Below are 22,974 nucleotides of genomic sequence, written 5' to 3' on the forward strand. Positions count from 1 at the left end.
CAAGGAGACCTTTTGAAAACAATGACGCAGACATCCACGTTCGCTTCTTGATTGGGTCTAATCAGTCACGACGTGTCCTTCCCTGATTCAGCCTCGACCACCAAAGGTTAATTTCAACATGGATAACGATTTACAAGCGTTGCTGACCTTGTTGTATCTGCTTGCAGCTGTTGTGCAGTTTAATTCAGCATTTTATAATGCTACTACTGCCTACATGTGCAGGAGGCAAGCTATTATTTGAGTGCTTTGCATCAATTCCCGTGTCCAGCGCTGCTTCCCGTACACCGGCATGTGCATGCACAGTGTACGTGAATGGTCATGTGATATGCGTTTTCAGGCGTGGTAGTATGGACGGAGATTCATTCTGAAACGGCCCTAAAACGCTCGTCTGGACGGAGATCGTTTTAAAACCAAAGCATATTAGTGTGGATGTAGCCCTAGTCAGCAGGCTGTATTTGTAATCCCAAACTGATTGTGGAAGAAAAACAAACTAGCCTATTATTTTACGTCACGGTATATCTGTTAACATATCATCATAAGGTCAGAATATGATTAAGAAAATATATATGATCAAAAAAATTGCTTTGCGTTGAGCTGACGTTATCAGTCTGTGGTCTTGTGGAACACAAAAAGGAAAAAGAGATTTGCTGGGCCGAAAAGCCGTTCAGAGAACTCTCTTTCTCTCCGACAGCCTCTGCCACCAATTAAACATGCTAAAATAGCCAAACAGCCATGAATAAGGGTCGACTAATGTCAACGTTGCTGGATACATCGCAAAATCTATAATGGCTATTCAGCCACATCCATTCAACGATGGCAGGCCCACACTCAGAAATATGCAAACCGCACATAATGACAGAAAGCTTAAAGACACTTCAACAGCCAGACTGAAATGTGCAGGAGAAACAACACCAGACACTGAATACAGGCATCATCGACCATGTTGAGAATTTTCTCTAGTATCATACAGTACATGTTTTATGCAGCCCACGTATAAATCGTCTTTGGCCACTTAAAATTGGAACCAAACCTGTCTGGAAAAACACTTTGCGTCTTTCGTCTGTTTTTAGTCTTTAAATTTGTTCCTTTCTACAGGATGAAAGAAACTTGTTATGTGTGTGCGCACTTTGTCAGAGCACAGAGAGAGAGAGAGAGAGAGAGAGCTGTACCAGATGAATGAATATGAGTGAATGAATATGGGAGCTCGTCGTGACAGCCAGGCCATCTGCTCTGCAATTTAGCCACTTTCACACTTCTGACTAGCATTCTGATCTCAACAGTAACAGATTTTCCTCCACCACGGTGAACCTGCTGCAGCAAGTTAAATACAGGCCTTACTTCACTTTTTCAGCCTAAAAACATCAGATAATGAACATCAGGTCTACCATCTGATTTGTGCAATTAACAAACATGACTTCACACGACGCTATGCCTGTATTGCATGTATACATTAGGGGATATCACAATACCAGAAATTTAGGAGACAATACCATTCATTCATCCATCCATCCATCCATTATCTGTAACCGCTTATCCCATGCTGGGTCGTGGGGGGGGCTGGAGCCACTCCTAGCTGATATTGGGCGAAGGCGGGGTACACCCTGGACAGGTCGCCAGACTATCACAGGGCTGACACATAGTGATAGACAACCATTCACACCTACGGGCAATTTAGAGTCAACAATTAACCTAACCTGCATGTCTTTGAACTATGAGAGGAAACCGGAGAACCCGGGGAAAACCCACGCTAACACGGGGAAAACATGCGAACTCCGCACAGAAGGCTAGTCGATACCAATACCAGTGAAATTCTACGATTCTCGATAACCAATGTGATACCACGGTAAAAAATAAATAAATCACATATTCTTCAGCATACACTCCTTTATTACCGTTTTCATACTGTTTTTTGTGAATTTATTATTTATTCCTGATGACCCGTATAAAGTTTCTCGCCAAAAACTAAATTTTACATATAAACACATCATGATAACGTTATAATTTACCTTTGTCAATACTAATTTTTGCTGAATGGAGCTAGACTGGATAGACGCATCATAATGTAACTCAACACAACCTCCGTTAACGTTAGTTGTTAGCTGTGTTATTTAGCCAAGCATGATTGTGCTGCTTACCGGCTGCTAACAGCTAACAATAACTAGCTCTCCTGTCTATTTCAACATGGATTTGTTGTTCACAATGTAGTATTATCGGGGAAATTTTCTATCATCTCCAGGACGATTGGACGACATTAGTCGCGAGCCCCGATGTGTACTTGAGTAAAAACGAGTACCGTCACATTTTCAGAATTTTGGCATCGACTTGGTACCGAAGTATTGGTTCTCCTGACATCCGTGGTATAAATATACATGTGCTCTCAACACAATTAAATGCCTGATAAAAAGAAGTAGATACTTCTTTTTATTATTATAGAAATTGATACTTAGAAAAAGTGATTTTACTTGGTGATAAAACATCATTAATCGAAAACGTATGAAAGATGGAGGAGTCTGGCTCAGGGTTCTGCACTGCACCGTTTCCAATTTTACACAAAAATATTGACAGCAGGATGGCAGCACCAAATGTATCAAGACTCCTGGAGGAATGCTTAAATAATGATTTTCTATTGTAAATGTAGAAATCAGCTACACCAACGATCATATAATAGCTTACAGCCAAATTCTTCAAGACAACATGAACCAAACAATGAATGTTGGACAAATTTGCTGCTGCTGCTGTTGCCTGAGGTCTATCGATGAGAATTTGGAAAGCATTCAGTGGTTCCCCCGAAGCAACACATCTAGCTTTAAAAATACATTTTAACAACAAGCTGTGTGTGTATTACACTACAGCGTGGACAGAATGAGGTGTTGAGCTACTGTATAATGCGAGTGCAGCTGCCTGTAAGCAGTTTTTGCTAGTTTGTGCTTTAGATATGAGAGTGTCAACTTTAAGAGTAAATTGCTTATGTACCTGTAGGTCACAATGTAAACAAGCCACTGTTCTAGTTATCGCCTCCTGCATTCCCAGCTGGGACTTTGCACACTGTATTCAATGTTGAATGAGGGGGAGTCAATATAATGGGCTAAGGTGCATGTTCTTACTGTGACATTATTTGGAAAAAATAAGCCATATCATCAATATTAAGCCATTCTTACAAAAACAAAAATGTTTTTGTACAACTTCTTTCTCTTCACAGTCTTGGCCATCATGTTACTGGTGAGTAATAACATTTTCCCGATATCAGTGAGATCTGGGGATGTGGCAACTCTAAAGCTCAACACGTAAGCACTTAGGGTAAACAACACAATGATCCTCCTCAGCAAATGGAGAAATTTGCAGAAGTTTATATGCTGACTAGTGTAGCAGGCAATGATTGATGCATGATTAATCACAGGTCTACACCAATGACACACATTCAGCCTGCTTTTCTCAATATGGTGCGAACAATTTTTTATATCAAATCTGATGACCTATGATAACCTAGTTTCAAACCCTTGCCGCAAAACAAGGGCAGGGAGTGCAGAGTAGGATATAAGGTTGAAAGTGAATCTGTAGGAAGGGAGGATTAAGATAGATGTTAAGACATATAATAGGATAGAGATGCTAGAATTTCTGATATTGGAGGCATTGTGACCATGTTCACAGTGATGCCCATAAGCAGGGTCTGAAATTAGCACCCGCCACCCGCCAAATGTGGGTAAATTGTTGGCAGTGGTGGGTGAAATCATCAGGACATCCGCCACTTTGGCAGGCAGGGAAAACACTAGAGGTGGGATTAGAGAACTGTAGCTGTCCGCTTTCTTGGCATCTCATGTCTCCGTGACCATCGATTCCTCTTACTGATGCTTTCCGACACAATGACGCATACGCACGCTGTATCGTGTTTCAGTTTGTTTTGGACCAAAGACAAGGCGGAGAGGAAAAAAAAGGGCTCAAAAGCATGGTGCTACTAAACCTGAAGGACGCGCCCTATTTTTATTTTTATTATTATCATGATGCGTTCAAATGTAATCTCGTAAAATTAAGTTTTTGGTGAGAAACTTGAATAAATCCAGTTATTTGAAGGAGATGTTTCACATCAATATAAAATAGATAATGGAGAGATAATTATGACCTGTTTAACTTCATAACAACTTACCAAGATTTTTTTTAATCAAAGTAAATATTTAAATATTCAATATCATTTGAATTGTGTTTTTATGCAAATAACCACTCTAGATGACAATAACAAAGTACAATACAGTACTGTGTACACTACCCTCGCTCCCCCCAAAAACAGGGCTCCCCCAGAAGCTACAGTGTAATTCCAACACTGTAATTTACCATGTATATAATGTTTATTATGAAAATATATCAAACATTGACTGACTTCAGATCGAAATGTTATTCCTTCATTTAGCGCAGAGATTTCAAAAGTGGCAGATAAAATTTCTGAGTGGCAAGTGAAGAAAGTTCATTTCAGACCCTGCCCATAAGCATGATGGATAGCCAATAAAATCTTTGGACACAAGGCAAAAGGGATGTTACGAGTGCCGATACTGCGGTACCAAGTCGATGCCAAAATTCAGAAAACGTGACAGTACAAATTTTTCAACAGTACTGCAGGCACCGGTGGATCAGGGCTCCAGACCAACATCGTCCCATCGTCCGATAGAAAATGTCCCTGATAATACTACATTGTGAACAAAAAATCCATGTTGAAATCAGCAGGAGGAGTGCTAGTTAATATTAGCTGTTAGCAACCGGTGGGCAACACAGTCCTGTTTGGATAAATAACGGAGCTAACAGCTAACATTAGGTTGCACCAAGTTACATTATGATGTGTTCAAGCTCTACTCAGTAAAAAGGAGTATTGGGCGAAGGTAAATTATTTATCGTGATGTGTTCAAATGTAATTTTGCAAAATTAAATTTTTGGTAAGAAATTTGAGGCGGATCATTAGGGATTAATAAGAAAACCACAAAAAACAGTATGAAAACAGTAATAAAAAGGAGTGTGTGTTGAAATATATGGGATTTATTATTTTGTTTTTGCTATTTTACCATGGTAGAGAATTGGGTATCGAGAATTGTGGAATTTCACTGGTGTTGGTGTCGACTACTTAATTTCTGGTATCATGACATCCCTACAAGTCAAACCGCTAAATGAACCAGCCCTTTGGATGTCAAACTGAACTGAAAGTTGCCAGCACAGAAGCGCACATAGACTGCCGATGCTTGTCAGACAGGGCAGGCTCACACATGCAAACCCTGCCTTCTGCCAATGCAGGAAACAGTTGCTTGTTTCAGAGAAAGCTTGTGAGCGTGAGAAAGTTTAGTGTCTGCACGGGGAAAGTTAATTGCTCATATAGAGAGTACTGGCACCCTAGTGTGAGTTTTGTCATTATCATAAAACAACCAGGTACGAGCTGCCAAAAGAAGGCACAGTTTCTTGCATTCTAGGACATAAAAGCCATCCACAATTTATTTCATTGCTACTCGTTTTGTTCCTTCACTTAGCCTACCTTGCGTATTTATTGACTTGCCCTTATTGCAGCAAAGAGGCAAGGCAGGCAGAGGTAACTCTAGCTTTGCTGCAGCGGTGAAAATTAGCAGCTAAAAACAGCCCTCAATCTGCTTCGTCTCAAGCTGCTTTATTACTAGTGCTGTTAATATTAGTGATAGTAAAATGGTTGACTGTAGACAATGGGCCACCAACAATTTATCAGCAACAGAGAGCAGCCTTTGATCCAAACCAATTTCCAAGAGATAATTTGTAAAGCATCAGTCCCTCAAATCACTACAGCAGGGTTGCAAGGGGTCGGAAAATTTCCAAGAGAAGTTAAGCTCTGGAATTGTTTCACAATTTCAATTCAATTTAATTTGAATATCTGTGTTGCAGGTCATGATGAATGTAAATTCATTTCTGGCTCCGACACTTGAATTTTGAAATACTTGTTAGCAGCTAACCGTAGTGATTCATCTGGCCAACTGTAATAAAATATCACTTTCCATTTTCATTATCTCTATTAACAAAAACTAAATTGTATACATTGGATTGGAGGAGACAGTGAGGTATAGAGAGATGATCTTACCCCTTGGTTTCCATTAAACCTGATCAACGGTCGTGATGACAGGACCTATAAAAGACAAATAACAGCATTGTTAAATACATTTTCATGGAAAACACATTAAAAACTTTAATTCAGTCAAATTTCCAGACAAGATCTTATATGTTGTCATGATGAACTGCTTACATACTGTGTTTAATTATGAGCATTTAATACAATAAAAAAAGACAACAGAAGTACAATTAATTGCTGAAAGCATTACATTAAGCACTCTCCAAGTGCTGCAATATCAATTCATAAATGGTCATGAGCTAAAAATATCCAACATAAAACCAGTTTGACACAAGCTGACTGAGGAAGATTTACATAAAGGAGGTGTTAACCACAGAGGAACCACAATTTTAATATTATTTTCTATTCAAAGTTATGACATTACAATTTCAAGTTTGTATTAGCTCAATTTACATAATTTTAGTACCGTGTATACCGGAACAATTTGCTACCCTAATTTATCAAAATCCAAGGCACGCTCTGATTCAGTGGTTACTTCCCATTCAAGAATGCATTATTTATAACGGTTACAAATTTCTTACATCTATGAGAAGTGCTTCAATTATTTTTGTTATAGTAGTAGCAGTAGTAGCAGTAGTAGTAGTAGTAGTAGTAGTAGTATTTGGTAAGGTTTACCCCAGTAGACTTTGAATATTGCCATCGCTCTACCGATTAAATGGCCCATTTTTAATGTACAAAAACACTTCATCCAGTCCATCCAGTGTGACTAAAAGTTGTAGATTAAAAAAAACTTTATACCGTGGACAGTGAATTTGCAAGGTAAGATGGCCTATGTAATATAATAAATGACAATCGGCAGAATAATAACCTCCTGCAAGTTAAGACAGATGTGGGAAAAGAGGAAGGGCTGAACAGGGTTTCCAGACTCAGTTGTATTCAGCTGTTTCAGTATCAGATCCACTATCTGTTGGGTTACCCTATGCTATAACAAAGTTAAAGTTGCTGCCATGCTAATGATGCTAATACTACAGTGGAAACAGCTTATAGTGATCATGTCTGTCCGGGTCAAATTGATCACTATAAGCAGACGATTATTATAACCAAATTTGTGTTTTCATTTCTCATGCAGATTACCATCTAATTCACATTTGTATATTTAATACATGAATACAAAGTAATTTGTATTCTTACTCACTATAAGCAGTTTGACTGTAACACAAAGCAGCAACAGTGAGCACCAAACTCTTTACACACACAGAGAGTCAAAACAATCTGTCTTTGCAAAGCCAAATCTAAACTGTATTTTCGAGAGTGTCACCAGTTTGTGTCACCAGAAGCTGTTTTTAGGATGTCAAACTCAAAGCACTGAATATAATGTGTTTTCAGAAACATCCATATTAGGAAATGCCATCAACAAGGAGACAAATTGTGAAGTAGAAGAGGGCTGTATGAAGTAAACATGAACATCACAAAGAGGAAGTTACTCTGACCTTTCTTCCTTGGTGCTGCTTCAGTGGATCAAATGTGATCAAGTGAGAGAGCTAAAAGTTCAATGGAGGTCAAGTCTCTTAAAGACATAAGATGCTTTGTATTGCTGCTTGATCCTGACCCAGAGATATGGAGCAATGGAGCATAGTGTACATACAAAGACTGGTGAGCTTCTGTCCTCTGTGCTGCTTCACTTACATAAGCCGTGTGGTCCACATTAAAGTATGAGCTGTATATACATTTAAATACATATACATACTTTTGAATCTTGATGTTACGCAGATGCACCACACCTTTTAAGTACCGCTGTTCTGCGTTTGAGCAAAGTTGTTTTGTGCATGTCAGAGATGTAAAGAGGCTATAGGGCTGTCCTCGACCAAAGAAATTCTTAGTCGACTAACACTCACATGATTTTGTCGACTAATTGATTAGTTGATTTAATCAACAGATCTGTAAAACTGAGATTCTCCACATAGAATCCCATAAAAGCATCACTTTAAATCTTGTGTTTACCAGAGATGTGCTCATAAGTTTCTTGGAAATAAGTCATTCAGCATGAAAAAAGCATAAAAAAACGACTAATCGACTAAAGAAATCTTAGTTGATTAAGACCAAAACAACCAATTAGTTGACTAAGAGGGGGCAGCCCTAAGAGAGGCTATGCAAATTCTTCCCGAACCATCACAAAGTCTGTTGCAACATTTACTCACATTTATTGCTGAACAGCTTAGCTGGAAATGCTGAATTCTGATAAAGTATTTACACAATCAGAATAAGTTGTAGCATGTTTATTCCTCTTTTGTTTCCACACACACATACTTAGCCACCCGTCTCTCCAACCACAATCACTCACCGATCACCATCCACTCCCCTTCACTTACTCCTGCGAGTAGTGAAAAGTTTCAATTGGTACAGTCACTAATACTACGTGATTCTCTCTTTTTTCATACATATTTAATGAACATTGTTGAAGGGAGCCTGAGATCCAATATTTACATTGCCAATGACTGCTTCTCTGTAATTGTTGTGCATAAGATGTAGAAAAACTTGAATACTGAATTGAATCTTGACTCTACTGTCAGTGCTATTACTACTACTACTAATACAGTAATACGACACAACACTGTTCTGGTCAAGATCATTGGACTATTGGATGGATTGCTATGATGACATTTTACACAAACGTTCATGATCCCCAGAGGATGAAGCCTACCAACTTTGGTGATCCCCTGGCTATTCCTCTAGTGCCACCATGAGGTTTTGTTAAATGTCTCAACAACTATTGGATGGATTGCCATAACATTTGGTACAGACATTCATGTTCTCCTCAAGATAAATTGTAATCACTTTGGTGTAGAGCTGCACCGATTAATCGATTAGTTGACAACTATTACATTAATCGCCAACTATTTTGATAATCGATTTATCGGTTTGAGTAGTTTTTTAAGAAATAAAGTTAAAATTTTCTGATTCCAGCTTCTTAAATGTGGATATGTTAATCCTCTATGACTTTAATCCTCTATGACAGTAAACAAATCTTTGAGCTGTGGACAAAACAAGACATTTGAGGACGTCATCTTTGGCTTTGGGAAACGCTGAATGAACATTTTTCCCATTTTATAGACCAAACAACTAATCGATTAATCAAGAAAATAATCAACAATGAAAATAATCATTAGTTACAGCCCTACTTTGGTGATCCTTTGACTTTATTTCTTGCACCATCATCAGATCAACACTTAACACTTTTTGACTAATAACCTGCAAAACTAACAACATTCCCGTCAGCCTCAGCTGTTCTTTGTGTTTAGTGCCAATTAGTAAATGTTAGCATGCCGACACTCTAAACTAACATGGTAGACTTTATACCTACATGTTAGCATGGTCATTGTGAGCATGTTGCCATGCTAGCGGCAGCATTTAGCTAAAAGTACCACTGTGCCTAAGTATAGACTCACAGAGCAGCTAGTGTGGTCATACAGTAGACTGTTAGTCTTGTTATACAAAGACATTACTGACTGCCACGTTGTGCATGATATCAGGAGTGAAGACACACTGAGCTCTGGATTAGCAACCTTCCATGACCCTTCTTGGCCTAAACAAATAAAGTTAAACAAAAGAAGAAAGCCACAGTCTGATTTATCTTACCAACAGTATAATATAGTTTCACTTAGTCCTGAGCTCTGAACACTGAGCCTATCCAGGACCATCAGACCTTTCATGGAGCCACGCTCCCTGGTCTACCCCCTGCAATGTTCAACACAGCACCAGTTTTAGCCCTCCCACCATCTGCCCTCCCCCTCCCCCGTCCCAGCACTGCTAACATAGTGCTACCCTCAGCCTGTTCATTTGAATGGGCTGCTGACATGTCACTATTCTCTGGGACCTGAGCCCAGAATGTTCCACAGAGCTAACCTTAGGGACAGAGTACAGGTCCTGGCCACGCATCGATGACAAGGCTGTGGATGTTCCCACACGCTGCCAACCGGCAACCGAATGGGGATCAGCTGGACATACTGTAGCATGGACTGGCAGCCAAGCAGCCCGTGATAAAACTGAACTGATGACAATGTTGTTCAAGTCTATTTCTTTGCAGTATTAACAACACAAATGTCGATAAAACTGACGGCAACATGAACCTCAACTATTTTGTGTGCGTCTGGATTTCCACATTTAAACTTTAAAATGCTGTAACACAGAATCTAAAACGTATTAGTATTAGGGCTGGGCAATATATTAATATTATATCGATATCGTGATGAGTGATGCACAGATACTGGATCCGATATCGGGCTGATACTGACTCAAATAGCTGGAACGGGTATCATGACAATGGGGCTGATCTATTCAATTCAATATACTGTAAATCGTATACTGGAATTTTAATTCCTGTTTATGTTTTGACCAATTTGTTGTTGCATTAAAAATGTTTAAACTTGAATTGTAATTCTTGTTAATTTTGAAGATTTTTTACCAAGTTGCTAGTGCACGATTTATTATTTTAATAATAAATAACAATTCAATACATTTATATCTATTTATGTATTTGTTAGTAAAGCATTGTTTAAGTCAAGCCTGATGTTGTCTTACACAAAAAAAAATATACCAGTCACTTGCACACAGTGAGGCACACAGTGAGGCATACAGCTTATTAATTAAACACTGGTATCGGAGCGGTAATCAGTTCATCCGATACCCAAAGCCCAGGTATCGCTATCGGGACTGGAAAAGTTGGATTGGTGCATCTCTAATCGTGATATGAAACTAGATATTGTCTTAGATGATGGATATCAGAATATTGAGATATGGCATAAGTGTTGTCTTTTTCCTAGTTTTAAAGGCTACATTACAATAAAGTGAATTTTACGAACTTACCAGACTGTTGTAGCTGTCCTATTATTTGTCTTTTACACTTAGTCATTATGTGCACATTAACAGGGCTCTAGACTGCGACCAAAATGATTGCATATGCGTCCTTTTTTTGGGGGTGTGCGAGTAAAATTTTTACCTAGTCGCATTGTGCGAGTGCATGATCATTACTATTTCGGTAACTCGGTAAGAGCGTTGGATATTGCAGATGAAAGCAGTGCTTTTTGTTCCTCACTGGCGCAGCCTCTCTCTCCTCTCCTGCACTCTCCTCTGTTCTGTGGAAACCTTCGATGATGAAAATGACTGCACGTTTTGTGTAGCGCACCGTTATTATTAAACCTCCATGACAACGTAAACACGCATACACAGTGTATTCGGCCGATCCGTCCCGCATGTACACATTCACACACACAACATATACCGCCGGCCTGTGATGTGAGGACAGCTGCAGCGGGGACCAAGTCAATAAGTTAAACTTTCTAATATTAACGTTACCAGTTAACTAACGTTAGACTGTTGGATGTTAACGGTAACGTTACCAGTTAACGCTCGCTAAGGAGCCGGTAGCCGACGTTTGTATTTACAGTGAGTGAGCTGATGATAATGTTACGTTAACGAGGAGTCAAAACTCTGCAACAGCTCAACTCATGTTACTGATGTTAACCACTTATTTACTGACTTACTCCTCTCTTCGTCCTCTATAGGTAATAAGGCTGCAATGAATGAATTTAGTCCGTACCAACATGCTGCGTCTCTCCTCATGACAGCAGCATCTCCAGCAGCTCCTCCAACTTCAGAGCGCAGCTAGCAGGGCCGGTCCTAGCTTTTTGGAGGCCCTATGCAAAATTGTGTTTTTCGACCAAATGCATTTTTTCTTCACAGCAATATAAAATAGATAATAGAAAGGGAACTATGACCTTATTATAAATGTTATATTTAAATAATCACAATTAATAATTGTTTTTATGCAAATAACCACTACAGATGTCAATAACAAAGTACAGTACTGTGTAGGCTACCGTACCCTCACATCCCCCAGAAACAGGGCTCCCCGGAAGCTACGGTGTCATTTGAACACTGTAATTTACCATATATATAATATCGAACATTGAATTACATCAGATCTAAAATGTTATTCCTTCATTTAGCGCATAGATTTCAAAAGTGGCAGATAAAATTTCTGAGTGGCAGACAAAAAAAATACTTACCTGCCACAGTGGCAGGCAGTGAAAAAAGTTAATTTCAGACCCTGCTCACGCACATCACACACTGCAGGGCGCCAAAGTTTTGCTGTTCCCCAAAATGAAGGGGTCTATCGCTGATTATTTAAAAAAAACAAATGAGGAGAGAGGAGGAAGCTGGTGGTGAGGGAGAGTCTAACAGAGGTGCCGACTCAGACACCACCGATGATGAATGTGCAACAGGCACGGAGAGACTGGCTGACAGACAGGTGAAGAAAAAGAAGTACCACTTTCAGCCACAATGGCTAACACAGTACCCGTGGTTACGGTACGAGGGGAACACTATGCTGTGTGTTTATTGTAGGCAATGTGGTCCGTCCGTTGCAGGTAACTCTAAACTTGTTGGTTAAAATATTTTGCAAATATCAAGTTTCGAGGCATTGTCAATGTTTCACTGGGGTATGTAAATTAAGACAACTATTTATTAGCATGCAAGGTCATTCATTAATACCATGCTGTAACCCAAAAAAAAAGGGTGCGAACAAATCATGTGCTTGTGCGACCAACTGAGAAAGTTGGTAGCACCAGTGCTACCAGTGGAAAAGTTAGTCTAGAGCCCTGATTAATGATGATTATTTATCAAAAATCTTGCTTGCTCTATGCGCCCTTTAGATGTGGAAGATCACCGGAAGATCCGAGTTCTTTATTACTCGGCAGTCGAGCCATTTTGGCTTCACGCGCCACTGAGCTACTCTCATAGGAATGAACGGGAGCCCGCCTCCAACGCTGTATCCAGTTCTCTTTATACATCCATGAAATAACCACCTCAAATAATATCTAACATTTCACCAGTAATGTAGTCAGGGTCTGAGACACCACGGCTACTTTATGTAGAAAAAGGTTTCAAATCAGGTTTCTAAACTTTAGATTCAAAGTTCACTCTTGACCTCGGAAACAGTTACTGGCAAAACAATCTCAACACAATGTCCATTTATTAGCAGTTCTTTTGATTGCGTTACACAATCTTCCTCAGCAGATGAAGTTTAATCTATTTCTTTGACAAGAAGTCCTTGACATGCTCAGATTGTTTTGCCAAAAAGTTTTCCAATATATTCTTCTGAGAACTGAGAATATGCAAGTAAAGACTGGATTGAGCTAGTAAACCTCCTTGGCCAACAGATGTTGATAATTTACTATCAAAACTGGCTTATGTCTATCAAGTTTTATTGGGTATAGCGTTTGCCAGCTACACCATAATCTCCTTGAAACCTAAGTGAAACCTAGCCCAAGGCTCTACACATTGCAAGACAACAAGGGTATACGTGTTTTAAAATGCAAAATATACAAAATAGAAGTTTGTTTATACAAGAAACTGGACGTAATTCATGGAAAATTACCAGCATCTTAATACAGACTTATATAGACCAGGTTAACACTAATTATATCCACACACGCACAAGTGTAACGCTTTACTCTGTCTCTCAGGTTGCACAACCAAAGGATTTCTTTGTTTTGTAGTAGATGCACACAGGAATAGCCATGTCTAAATCCCTATGGGTATGGCTGCGGCACCCAAATTGTCAGGTGTTTAGTTGCATCACTGTCACACTGATCTGATGTTCCACCTGTCTAGGATTTCAGAGGTGGAAAGAGCACTTTGTGCCATGCACTCTGCAAGGCTAAAATGGTACTGGGTGTCCCCACTCTCAATACCGAGTACGTTCTGTGTGTAAAACTTGGTAGTCTACTCCTTTAAATATCTTTGACAGAAGAGTGTCAGTGAAGCAACACACTAGCACATAGGCTTAATCGGACCTACTTATTTGTGTATTTACTGTAACTGGCTCTTCACTGCTGGAACTTTTACGGCACATTTCCAACAGTTCAGTTCGTTACACATTAGAACAGTTATTTTTATATTTCCAGGTTCCAAGCAAACGGGGCCGATACTAGAAGGTGGAGTTAAAACACTGCAGACCACCGATTGTCAGAGAGAATCGTCACTAGCCAACATGGGACATCCTGCACAAACCAGCGATTCTTAAAAAACTGCCGTCAATAGCGACCACAATTTTTAATTCACTCCACCCAGATTAAAAAAAAAAAATGGCAGCTCCAAAAACTACGCTGTACACTACGCCAGACACACTATGTAGACTACACCATACAATTGACAAAGTGCAGACATTTCCCTGTTTGGTTGTTGTTGAAATGATTCAGCGAGTGTCGCGTTGATACCGCCTACACTGAGGGGTACTATCAGTGGAAACACGGCTAGAGGAAAGGACCTGGTACCAAAAGTGAGTCGAGTCGAGCAGAGCCGTACCATGTAGTAGAGATTGAAATGGGAGCGCAAATTTCTTACAGTGTGCACCATTTCTTTGTTGTAGGGATAAGATCAGTACAGGTAGAGTTTGACACACTTACTATACACACACACGCACTACACTATCTGAACTTTATTTTAATTTGACTGTCAAAAAAGTTTTCCATCCATAATTTAAAAGGAAAAGTTTTGCTTGTTCACATTTGTGCTACACGACACCTTCGAAGGCACACGTCACTGTTCTGTAACAGCTTTGTACAAACTGCAACATGAGACCATTGTTTTCAGATTGATCCACCCTGGAGAGCTCAGTTTAGAGGGAACATAGCATTATACTTTCACTTGGATGTGTCACTACTGAACTTCTCTTTACCACAAACTCCAACACACAAAAAAGAATAAAAGTTGAGTGTACTGCATCAATGTGGGATCAATGTAGACCAGCCTCATTACAAAAGAGACATTCAGCAGAAAACTGCAGTGAGCATCACTTCCTCACCTCCCCGCCCCCTACTCAAAAAAAACATTTAGATCTTACTAAAAGTTCTTTGAACAGCTGTCTTCTTCAAGTAATCTGGTTCCTTGACAAAGAGTGATGTGAAAGTGATGACTCGACAGACATTCATAGCAGACTTGAAAAGAGAGCAATCAAAAGGCCTCAAGCTTCAAGATTATTTCACAAATCTTAAAGTTGTTATAAACTTCTCAAAATCTTAAACTTGACTTAAACTCACTGGTTAAAGATCTTGTAGTGTGTGAACTCTTGTTGCTGGTCTGTCATGTAGTGTTGAAACACACAATGACTTAAATACTCACAATTATAAGACAGCAAACTGTGTAGTGTAGTGTGAACTTAGCTTTACTGGACCTAAGATAAATCTTAAACAGCCATTAACATGATTGAAGCTTTGATGGAATATACTGTAATGCGTTACAAAAAGTGCCTTTTTATGTCTTCTGTAGCTCTCCCAGTGATGGCAAGACATGAATGTTTTGGTATAAATCAATGACGTTATGTGTAATAGACGAAGACTACATTGAAAAGTCTGCTTCACATTTTAATGACCGTGAAAACATTTTTTTTGGAGACTCATTTCCTGGTATTGCAAAATGAAAATCTACTCAGAATAATCTTCTCAGTAGACCAGTGTTGATTAAAAAATACCTTGCTTCTATGCTTTTATAAAAAAAAAAATTGCATCAAGTACATCGATTTTCATGGCAAAGAGCTGCATAAAAGCCAAGCAGAGAAGACCATTTCTACTGGTGTTAGCACTGGCTTCAGGTGAAGACGGGTAATTAGGCTCCCACAGCGAGTCAATGGTGTCTCTGGCTCATTACCTCAGTGCTGCTACCTGAATATTTTAGTGCTGCGGGACTTTGCCTTTTTTGCAGCTTGCCATGCTTCTATCAAGCTTTCCTACTAAATTATGCAAAGTTTTACAGATGCCTATATACTGTTTATATGCCTATAAATTACAGATATACAGTATATATGCAAAGTTCTACAGATGCCTATATACTGTATATCTGCCATTTATAGGCATATAGTTTGTTGTCTGGTCTTATAGTCTGGGGAAATTTAGTTTCCTTAAAGCGATTACCACGTAAAAAGGAAGTGTCTGACAACAGTAACAAAGATAAACACACAAAGAGAGATTGATAAATGAGGAATCTCCTTTCATAATCAAGCCTTTTCAAATACAGAGAAGCCTGTGTCGACTTAGCAGAGATTCCTTCAAGGTTCAAGCGACCTTTTAGAAATTAAGTCTGGGCATTTATTCATTATTGTTACTTCCCTTCTGAGTGATATAACATCCTCAGAGTGATGAAGGCCATATGCATGCATACAATAATATGTGCATAAATAACTTGTTCCTCTGGCTCCAGTCAATTTTATACTTGTAAGGTATGGCCATTTTCTAAGGGGTTCCTTGACCTCTGACCTCAAGATATGTGAATGAAAATGGGTACAATGGGTACCCACGAGTCTCCTCTTTACAGAAATGCCCACTTTATGATAATCACATGCAGTGTGGGGCAAGTCATAGTCAAGTCAGCACACTGACACACTGGCTGTTGTTGCCTGTTGGGCTTGAGTTTGCCATGTTATTATTTGAGCATATTTTTATGCTAAATGCAGTACCTGTGAGGGTTTCTGGACAATATTTGTCATTGTTTTGTGTTGTTAATTAATTTCCAATAATACATATATACATACATTTGCATAAAGCAAGCATATTTGTCCAGTCCCATGTTGATAAGAGTATTAAATACTTGACAAATCTCCCTTTAAGGTTCATTTTGAACAGATAAATGTGTGATTAATCATGATTAAATATTTTAATCGATTGACAGCCCTGATATTTACACAATGATATTTTTGATAAATAATCATCAGCAATGTGGATGTAATGACAAAGTGGGTATAGGGAAATAATAGAACAACTAGAACAGTCTGGTAAGTCGAGAAAATGACATTTACGATATCCAAATCAAAGACGATATCTAGTCTCCTATCACGATATCCATATAGTATTGATATATTGCCAAGCACTTCTTTGCACTGACATAGCAGGTCAGGGATTCTGCTCTGTGTGCAGGGACACCAGGTTGACATGGTCACTTGTGGCGACCCTGCCACAGGTCAGACGAACACCATGACATTTAGAGTCATATTTGGCCTTAGTGGTAATGGTCACCTCTTGCAGCGTCCCGTGATCTGCTGAAACTGGGAAGTCAGCATTCCTTAAATAACCATAGCACTGGCACAGGCTGACCAGTGCCAAGCAACAAAATCCCCACCCAGTCTCCATTACTTCCCATACCATTCCCATAGGGGTCCAGACAGGAGGTAGATTGCAGCCAAGCGCAAGAACAAAACTGACTTGGTGTAAACTGACCTCCATAGTGAAGCCTATAGCCCGTCAACACAAGTACTTAACTGAGGATTGATCTTTATCTGCACAAAAAAACCTCTTGCATCTGACTTTTACATAATCTGTTATTATGGAGAGGGTGACATTGTTTCATCCATGAAAACAGACAAATTCCTGTAATCAAAAAGGTATTACATGGTGAAGAAACCAAAGTGCAAGCTGAGAAATCAGAAGATCCACTTATAAGAATATAAACAGGCCCCCTTTCTGTGGTGACAAGGTGAAAAGCTTATATTGAGGATATCCCCCACGTAGAGACTCCGTTCAAAGCCAAACAAACTATTTCACATCTCATTCACGTAAACACAAATGAGTTTCCGGAGAACAATTTTTAGCAAATCAACCATTCTCCACTTTGGTGTTGTCCTGCCATAATTTGACAGGTGTGACATGTTTATTTCAACCATGTCTCCTTCAAAATTACGTTCCCATACAACTAAACTGCATTCTCAATTATGTTTCGAGGGAAACATTTTCTCTCGGATTTCACAGTTTTAAATATGTGGTTGAAGTTGTAAATTGAAACAAAACAAAAACACAACAAAACTACTTTTTAGGTTTTGTAAGAAAACATTCTGGTTTAGCTTAAAATTACTATGTTTATTACGTTATTAAGCTACGGATGTAAGTTTCACATGGGACACAAACAGCGGCCTCATGGGTGGAAGTCCTGTGTTTGTTTGACCCATCCACCACCCCTACCTGCTCCCCATACAGACTATCATTACAAACGCATTTTTCAAAAACAAACGTAATCCGTAACAAAATACTAGGGCTGTCAATAGATACAAATATTTAATCCCGATTAATCGCATGGTTGTCCATAGTTAATCGCGATAAATCACAAATTAACCGCACGTTTTTTATCTGTTCAAATTGTACCTTAACGGCTGATTTGTCAAGTATTTAATACTCTTATCAACATGGGAGTGGGCTATATGCTTGCTTTATGGAAATGTATGTATATATTTATAATCGGAAATCAATTAACAACACAAAACAATGACAAATATTGTCCAGAAACCCTCACAGGTACTGCATTTAGCATACAAAATATGCTCAAATCATAACATGGCGAACAGGTAACAACAGCTGTCAGTGTGTCATTGTGCTGACTTGACTATGACTTGCCCCAAACTGCATGTGATTATCATAAAGTGGGCATGTCTGTAAAGGGGAGACTCGTGGGTACCCATAGAACCCATTTACATTCACATATCTTGAGGTCAGAGGTCAAGGGACCCCTTTGAAAATGTCCATGCCAGTTTTTCCTTGCCAAAATGTAGCTTAAGTTTGCAGCATTATTTAGCCTCCTTTGCGACAAGCTAGTATGCCATGGTCAGTACGAATGGATTCCTTAGGTTTTATAGTTTCATATGATAGCAGTGTCTTCACTCTAGCTTTAAAAATGAGCCCACTAACTTCCGAAAGATTGATTGCGTTAATGCGTTAAAGAGATTAGTGGCGTTAAAACAAATTTATCGTGTTATTACGACATTAACTTTGACAGGCCTATTGCAAACATATTTGTGACACGTCCAACACAAACGTAAACCGTGACAAAATACGCTTCCTTCGAAACGTAACTCACAATGCAGTTTTGTTGTATGGGAATGCAATTTTTCGAAGATAGGGCTTGTTTATTGTAGCATTGTTTACCTGGTATACCTATCACAGCAGGTATCTTGTCTGTGACCAAACAATCAGGTTTTAATTTGACAGCTGATTGTTAAAAGCGCTGGATGAAAGGCTGCATCATAAACTGTATAATTATATTCATTACAGGTTTTAAAATTTAAATGCAACACAGATTAAATTGCCAACCACAAGATGGGTGCCACTTTTGTGATGCACCTCCTTAAGAACGTAAAATTCATACTCCCAGTTTATAATCACAGATCCATCACCACATCACAAGATGAAAGATGTCACTTTGGCCAACAAAAGGTTTTAACATTCAAATGGGACTAATCATCTCTCACCGCAGTGCCAGCACACAAGATTTATCACATCATATGCAAGCTTTCCTGGACTGCCTGTGAATGTTCATTTTATATTTGCGCTTAATATTTTAGTTAAATGCTTAAGCTTTTATTTCTGTGGGCTGATCATTTTGAAATACAATAAAAGGAAATGAAAACTCTGAGTACTACTGAATCAAACTGTTAAAACACAGCGTTTTTCCGATACATCCCCAGACATAATTATAAACTTTTATCTGTAACATTCAGCTGGATGACGCTCAAGTAGCCTTACTCATTTCCTTGCTGATGTCACAGCCAGTACAAAGTGAGTCTCTGGGCTGCCAGTCCCGCAGCAGGAGCTCTAGTTCACTCTGTCCTCAGACGCTCCAATGGAGGAACCAGCTGACAGTCACGTCTCATGCAGGAAGCACTCAATACACTGAACTGCTGCTTCTTCATGACTGCTGTTGCACAATGTACTTACAGAAATGCAATAAGATATACTCACAAGATTCTTAGTACAGTAACAGTGACTATTGGAAACCTTAACCGAATTAGATTTGCATGGGCCAAGATTTAGCATTTGCTTAGCGTCTTGTTCTACTATGTAGAGGAATGTGACTTCACAATGACACAGTTGAGGGTTATATACTTGTTTGTTACCAACAAAGGTGTATGATTTATCAATGCAATTTTACTATATAGAGATGCGAAGTCCCGCCCCTTCCAGTGGACCACCATGGGACCTTATTTTGGAAAAACATGAACGGTAGTCAACGGAGAGAGACAAATAATTCTTTGATACCGTTTGAATTGCACCATGAATCATATGGAGGATGGAACCTGCCAAAATAAAAAAAGGAATAAATAAATGCATAAATAATGCAATTTTTTTTTTAAATTAATAAAAATAAATACATGAACAAATAAAAGGGAAAAATAAACAGAAGAGTAAATATATAAGGGAATTAATACAAAGATAAATCAATAAAGAAGCAAATTTAAACAGAAAAATCAATTAATCCCACATTCTATCAATTAATGAATGGCTACATTTCTTTTTAATATTATCTTTGCTACATTTAATGATATATTTATTTATTTATCGAGTGATTTATTTATTTATTAATTTATTTTTAATTTTGGCAGGTTCCGTCCTATATAGAATCAAACATATAATGTTTGTCAATTTAAAACATAATTTTGCAAGTCAAGAGTTGTGTAAGTGACGTCTCTCTCGCTGAAGCTAGGGTACTTCTGTGTTTTGTACTGGGATATACTCACACAAGCATCGTGTCTCCCTAATTCTTTTGCTTCCCAGCTGATAAAAAGACCAGGAGCCGCTGGATGAAACACATCAGGTAAGATAACGTTTCATTTGAGCGTGGTCTTACCTAGTTTAGCTAGCTAGCTAATGTTGGTGACGTACATTGTGCGAGACGAGAGATGTAGTTCACTGAGCGGTTTCACACAAAACTAAATGATACTACGATAAACTGTGACTTTCTTAACTTGCAATATTATCTTTCAAATTGACAAACATCATGTGGGATTCATGACGCAATTCAAAAGGGATAAAAAAAATATTTGTCTCTCACCGTTGACTACCGTACATATATTTTCCGAAATAAGGTCCCTTGGGAAGGGATTTTGTCTCTCTATACTGGCCTGGATTTTAGCTTCCTTATAAAAGCAGATACCTGCCAGAGTTTACACATTTTCCAGTCAAACAGTAGCAAAATTGGGGTCATAAACATTACACGCTTTATCTAATTACATCCTTGACCACACCACAACTTTTACATTGAAAGGCGTGTGTCATTCTGGACCTCTCTTCCTCTTCCTTTACCGACTTCCCAGTTTACCGCTGCTGTTGGGCGCTAGCCAGTGTTTGAATTATGAGGAAGCCAGATGGGCTCAGCTCCCCTTAAAGACGTACTGAAATCAATATAAGCTCAAGTTTAGGGTGGTGTCGTGTGTGATACTAGCCCTTAATTTTATTAAATTACATTTCAACCCCTACAGTGGTTAGCAACCAGCTGACTCTCGCCAGATCTAAGTTGGTAAGTAACAGAACATTAATGCATATAGCTTGAATTTCTCCCACCGAGCCCGTTTGTTTCTTTTTATTTGGTTAGGGTATATATTTCCTGACCTAATTTTAAAACCGAGAAAAACATTAAACATGTTAATCCATCATGTAACAAACCTGATAACCATCTGACCACATTTTTCAGTGCAAACATAAGAAGTAGGGCTGTCAAAGTTAATGCAAATTTGTTTTAATGCCACTAATTTCTCTAACGCATCTTGTGATTTTTAGGTTGAAGCAGTTTTAAAGCTAGAGTGAAGATCCTGGTATCATATGAAACTACAAAACCTGAGGAATTCATTGGTACCAACCATGTCATGCTAGCTTGTCGCGAAGGAGGCTAAATAACGCTCCAAACTTATGCTAAATTCTGGCGAGGATAAACTAGCATGGCCATTTTCAAAGAGGTCCCTTGACCTTTGACCTCAAGATATGTGAATGTAAATGGGTTATATGGGTACCCACGAGTCTCCCCTTTACAGACATGCCCACTTTATGATAATCACATGCAGTTTTAGGAAAGTCATTGTCAAGTCAGCACACTGACACACTGACAGCTGTTGTTGCCTGTTGGGCTTGAGTTTGCCATGTTATGATTTGAGCATATTTTTTATGCTAAATGCAGTACCTGTGAGGGTTTCTGGACAATAATTGTCATTGTTTTGTGTTGTTAATTGATTTAAAATAACACATTTATACATACATTTGCATAAAGCAAGCATATCTGTCCACTCCAATGTTGACAATCTCCCTTTAAGGTACATTTTGAACAGATTAAAAATATGCAATTAATATTTGAATCGATTGACAGCCTTAATAAGAAGATATTTTTTCCTAATCTGACTTTGTGCACATGTGGTCTGTGTTATTTGAGGGGCTTAATATATTTGCACTGCTCTGTGGTCGTATTGTTGGGCTTTAATTGTCTTTGAATTTCAATACGTCACTGTTAAATATGCAGCACTCAGTCCGTGTGACTGAGGAGTCTCCTGTTTGTATTTAATGTAACATACACACATGCAGCACACCTGTGCATGATTACAGTGTGTCAGATGGGCGGTTTGATGTATGCTCATCATCTGTGATCGTGTGAAAATACGGTGAGTGGGCTGAAACAAAAACTGTCAACAGTCACGCTAACAGCGCGTATGTGCCTGTGTGGTCCTCATTTGTGTCTGATAAAAGAGAAACTACACTGTATTGTCATACGTCAATAACATGTCTGTTTCAATGCATAAAGCTTACTAAAATAGACCCAATCAAAAGCATCAAATTTGAGATCCCATCTCCCACACTGATTACCACAAACCCTCACAAACAGCCAAATGTGATGCGAACACTCGTGGCAGCTAAGGTGCAACTTCTCAAAAAAATACTGCTCTGAACTGAACCTTCACCACGAACCAAGCACCCACACAGCAATATAATGCAAACATTTGTTTACTCAAAAGATCTGGTCAAAGTGTGAGTAAGGGTTTTAACTCAAATGACAGGGAACAGGTGAAACGGCAAGTAAGCATACAGTGAGCAACACAGCTTTAGTGGGTAGCG

At 38.9% G+C, this 22,974-nt stretch overlaps 1 protein-coding gene and 1 long non-coding RNA gene across 3 annotated transcripts in view; one reads left to right on the plus strand and one right to left on the minus strand.

The window, feature by feature from the left end:
* ell (elongation factor RNA polymerase II) overlaps positions 1–22,974 on the minus strand; it is a 53,138-nt gene that overhangs the window by 25,315 nt on the left and 4,849 nt on the right. Inside the window, exons 1-2 of one of the 2 annotated variants that reach the window (XM_037769646.1) lie at positions 11,661–11,794; positions 6,077–6,121 (exon numbers count right to left, since the gene is read on the minus strand). In XM_037769646.1, coding sequence (XP_037625574.1) covers positions 6,077–6,121; positions 11,661–11,666 — 51 coding nt within the window. In that variant the 5' untranslated portion in view covers positions 11,667–11,794. Of the gene's footprint in view, positions 1–6,076; positions 6,122–11,660; positions 11,795–22,974 lie in introns of those variants that run through there. The other variant, XM_037769645.1, reaches the window with a different exon arrangement.
* On the plus strand, positions 11,300–12,098 carry LOC119488211. The gene is made up of 2 exons (XR_005206895.1): positions 11,300–11,506; positions 11,626–12,098. It is a non-coding gene; the product is annotated as an uncharacterized LOC119488211 (long non-coding RNA).

This window comes from Sebastes umbrosus, chromosome 5 (assembly GCF_015220745.1).
Source record: "Sebastes umbrosus isolate fSebUmb1 chromosome 5, fSebUmb1.pri, whole genome shotgun sequence".
Classification (NCBI taxonomy): domain Eukaryota; kingdom Metazoa; phylum Chordata; class Actinopteri; order Perciformes; family Sebastidae; genus Sebastes; species Sebastes umbrosus.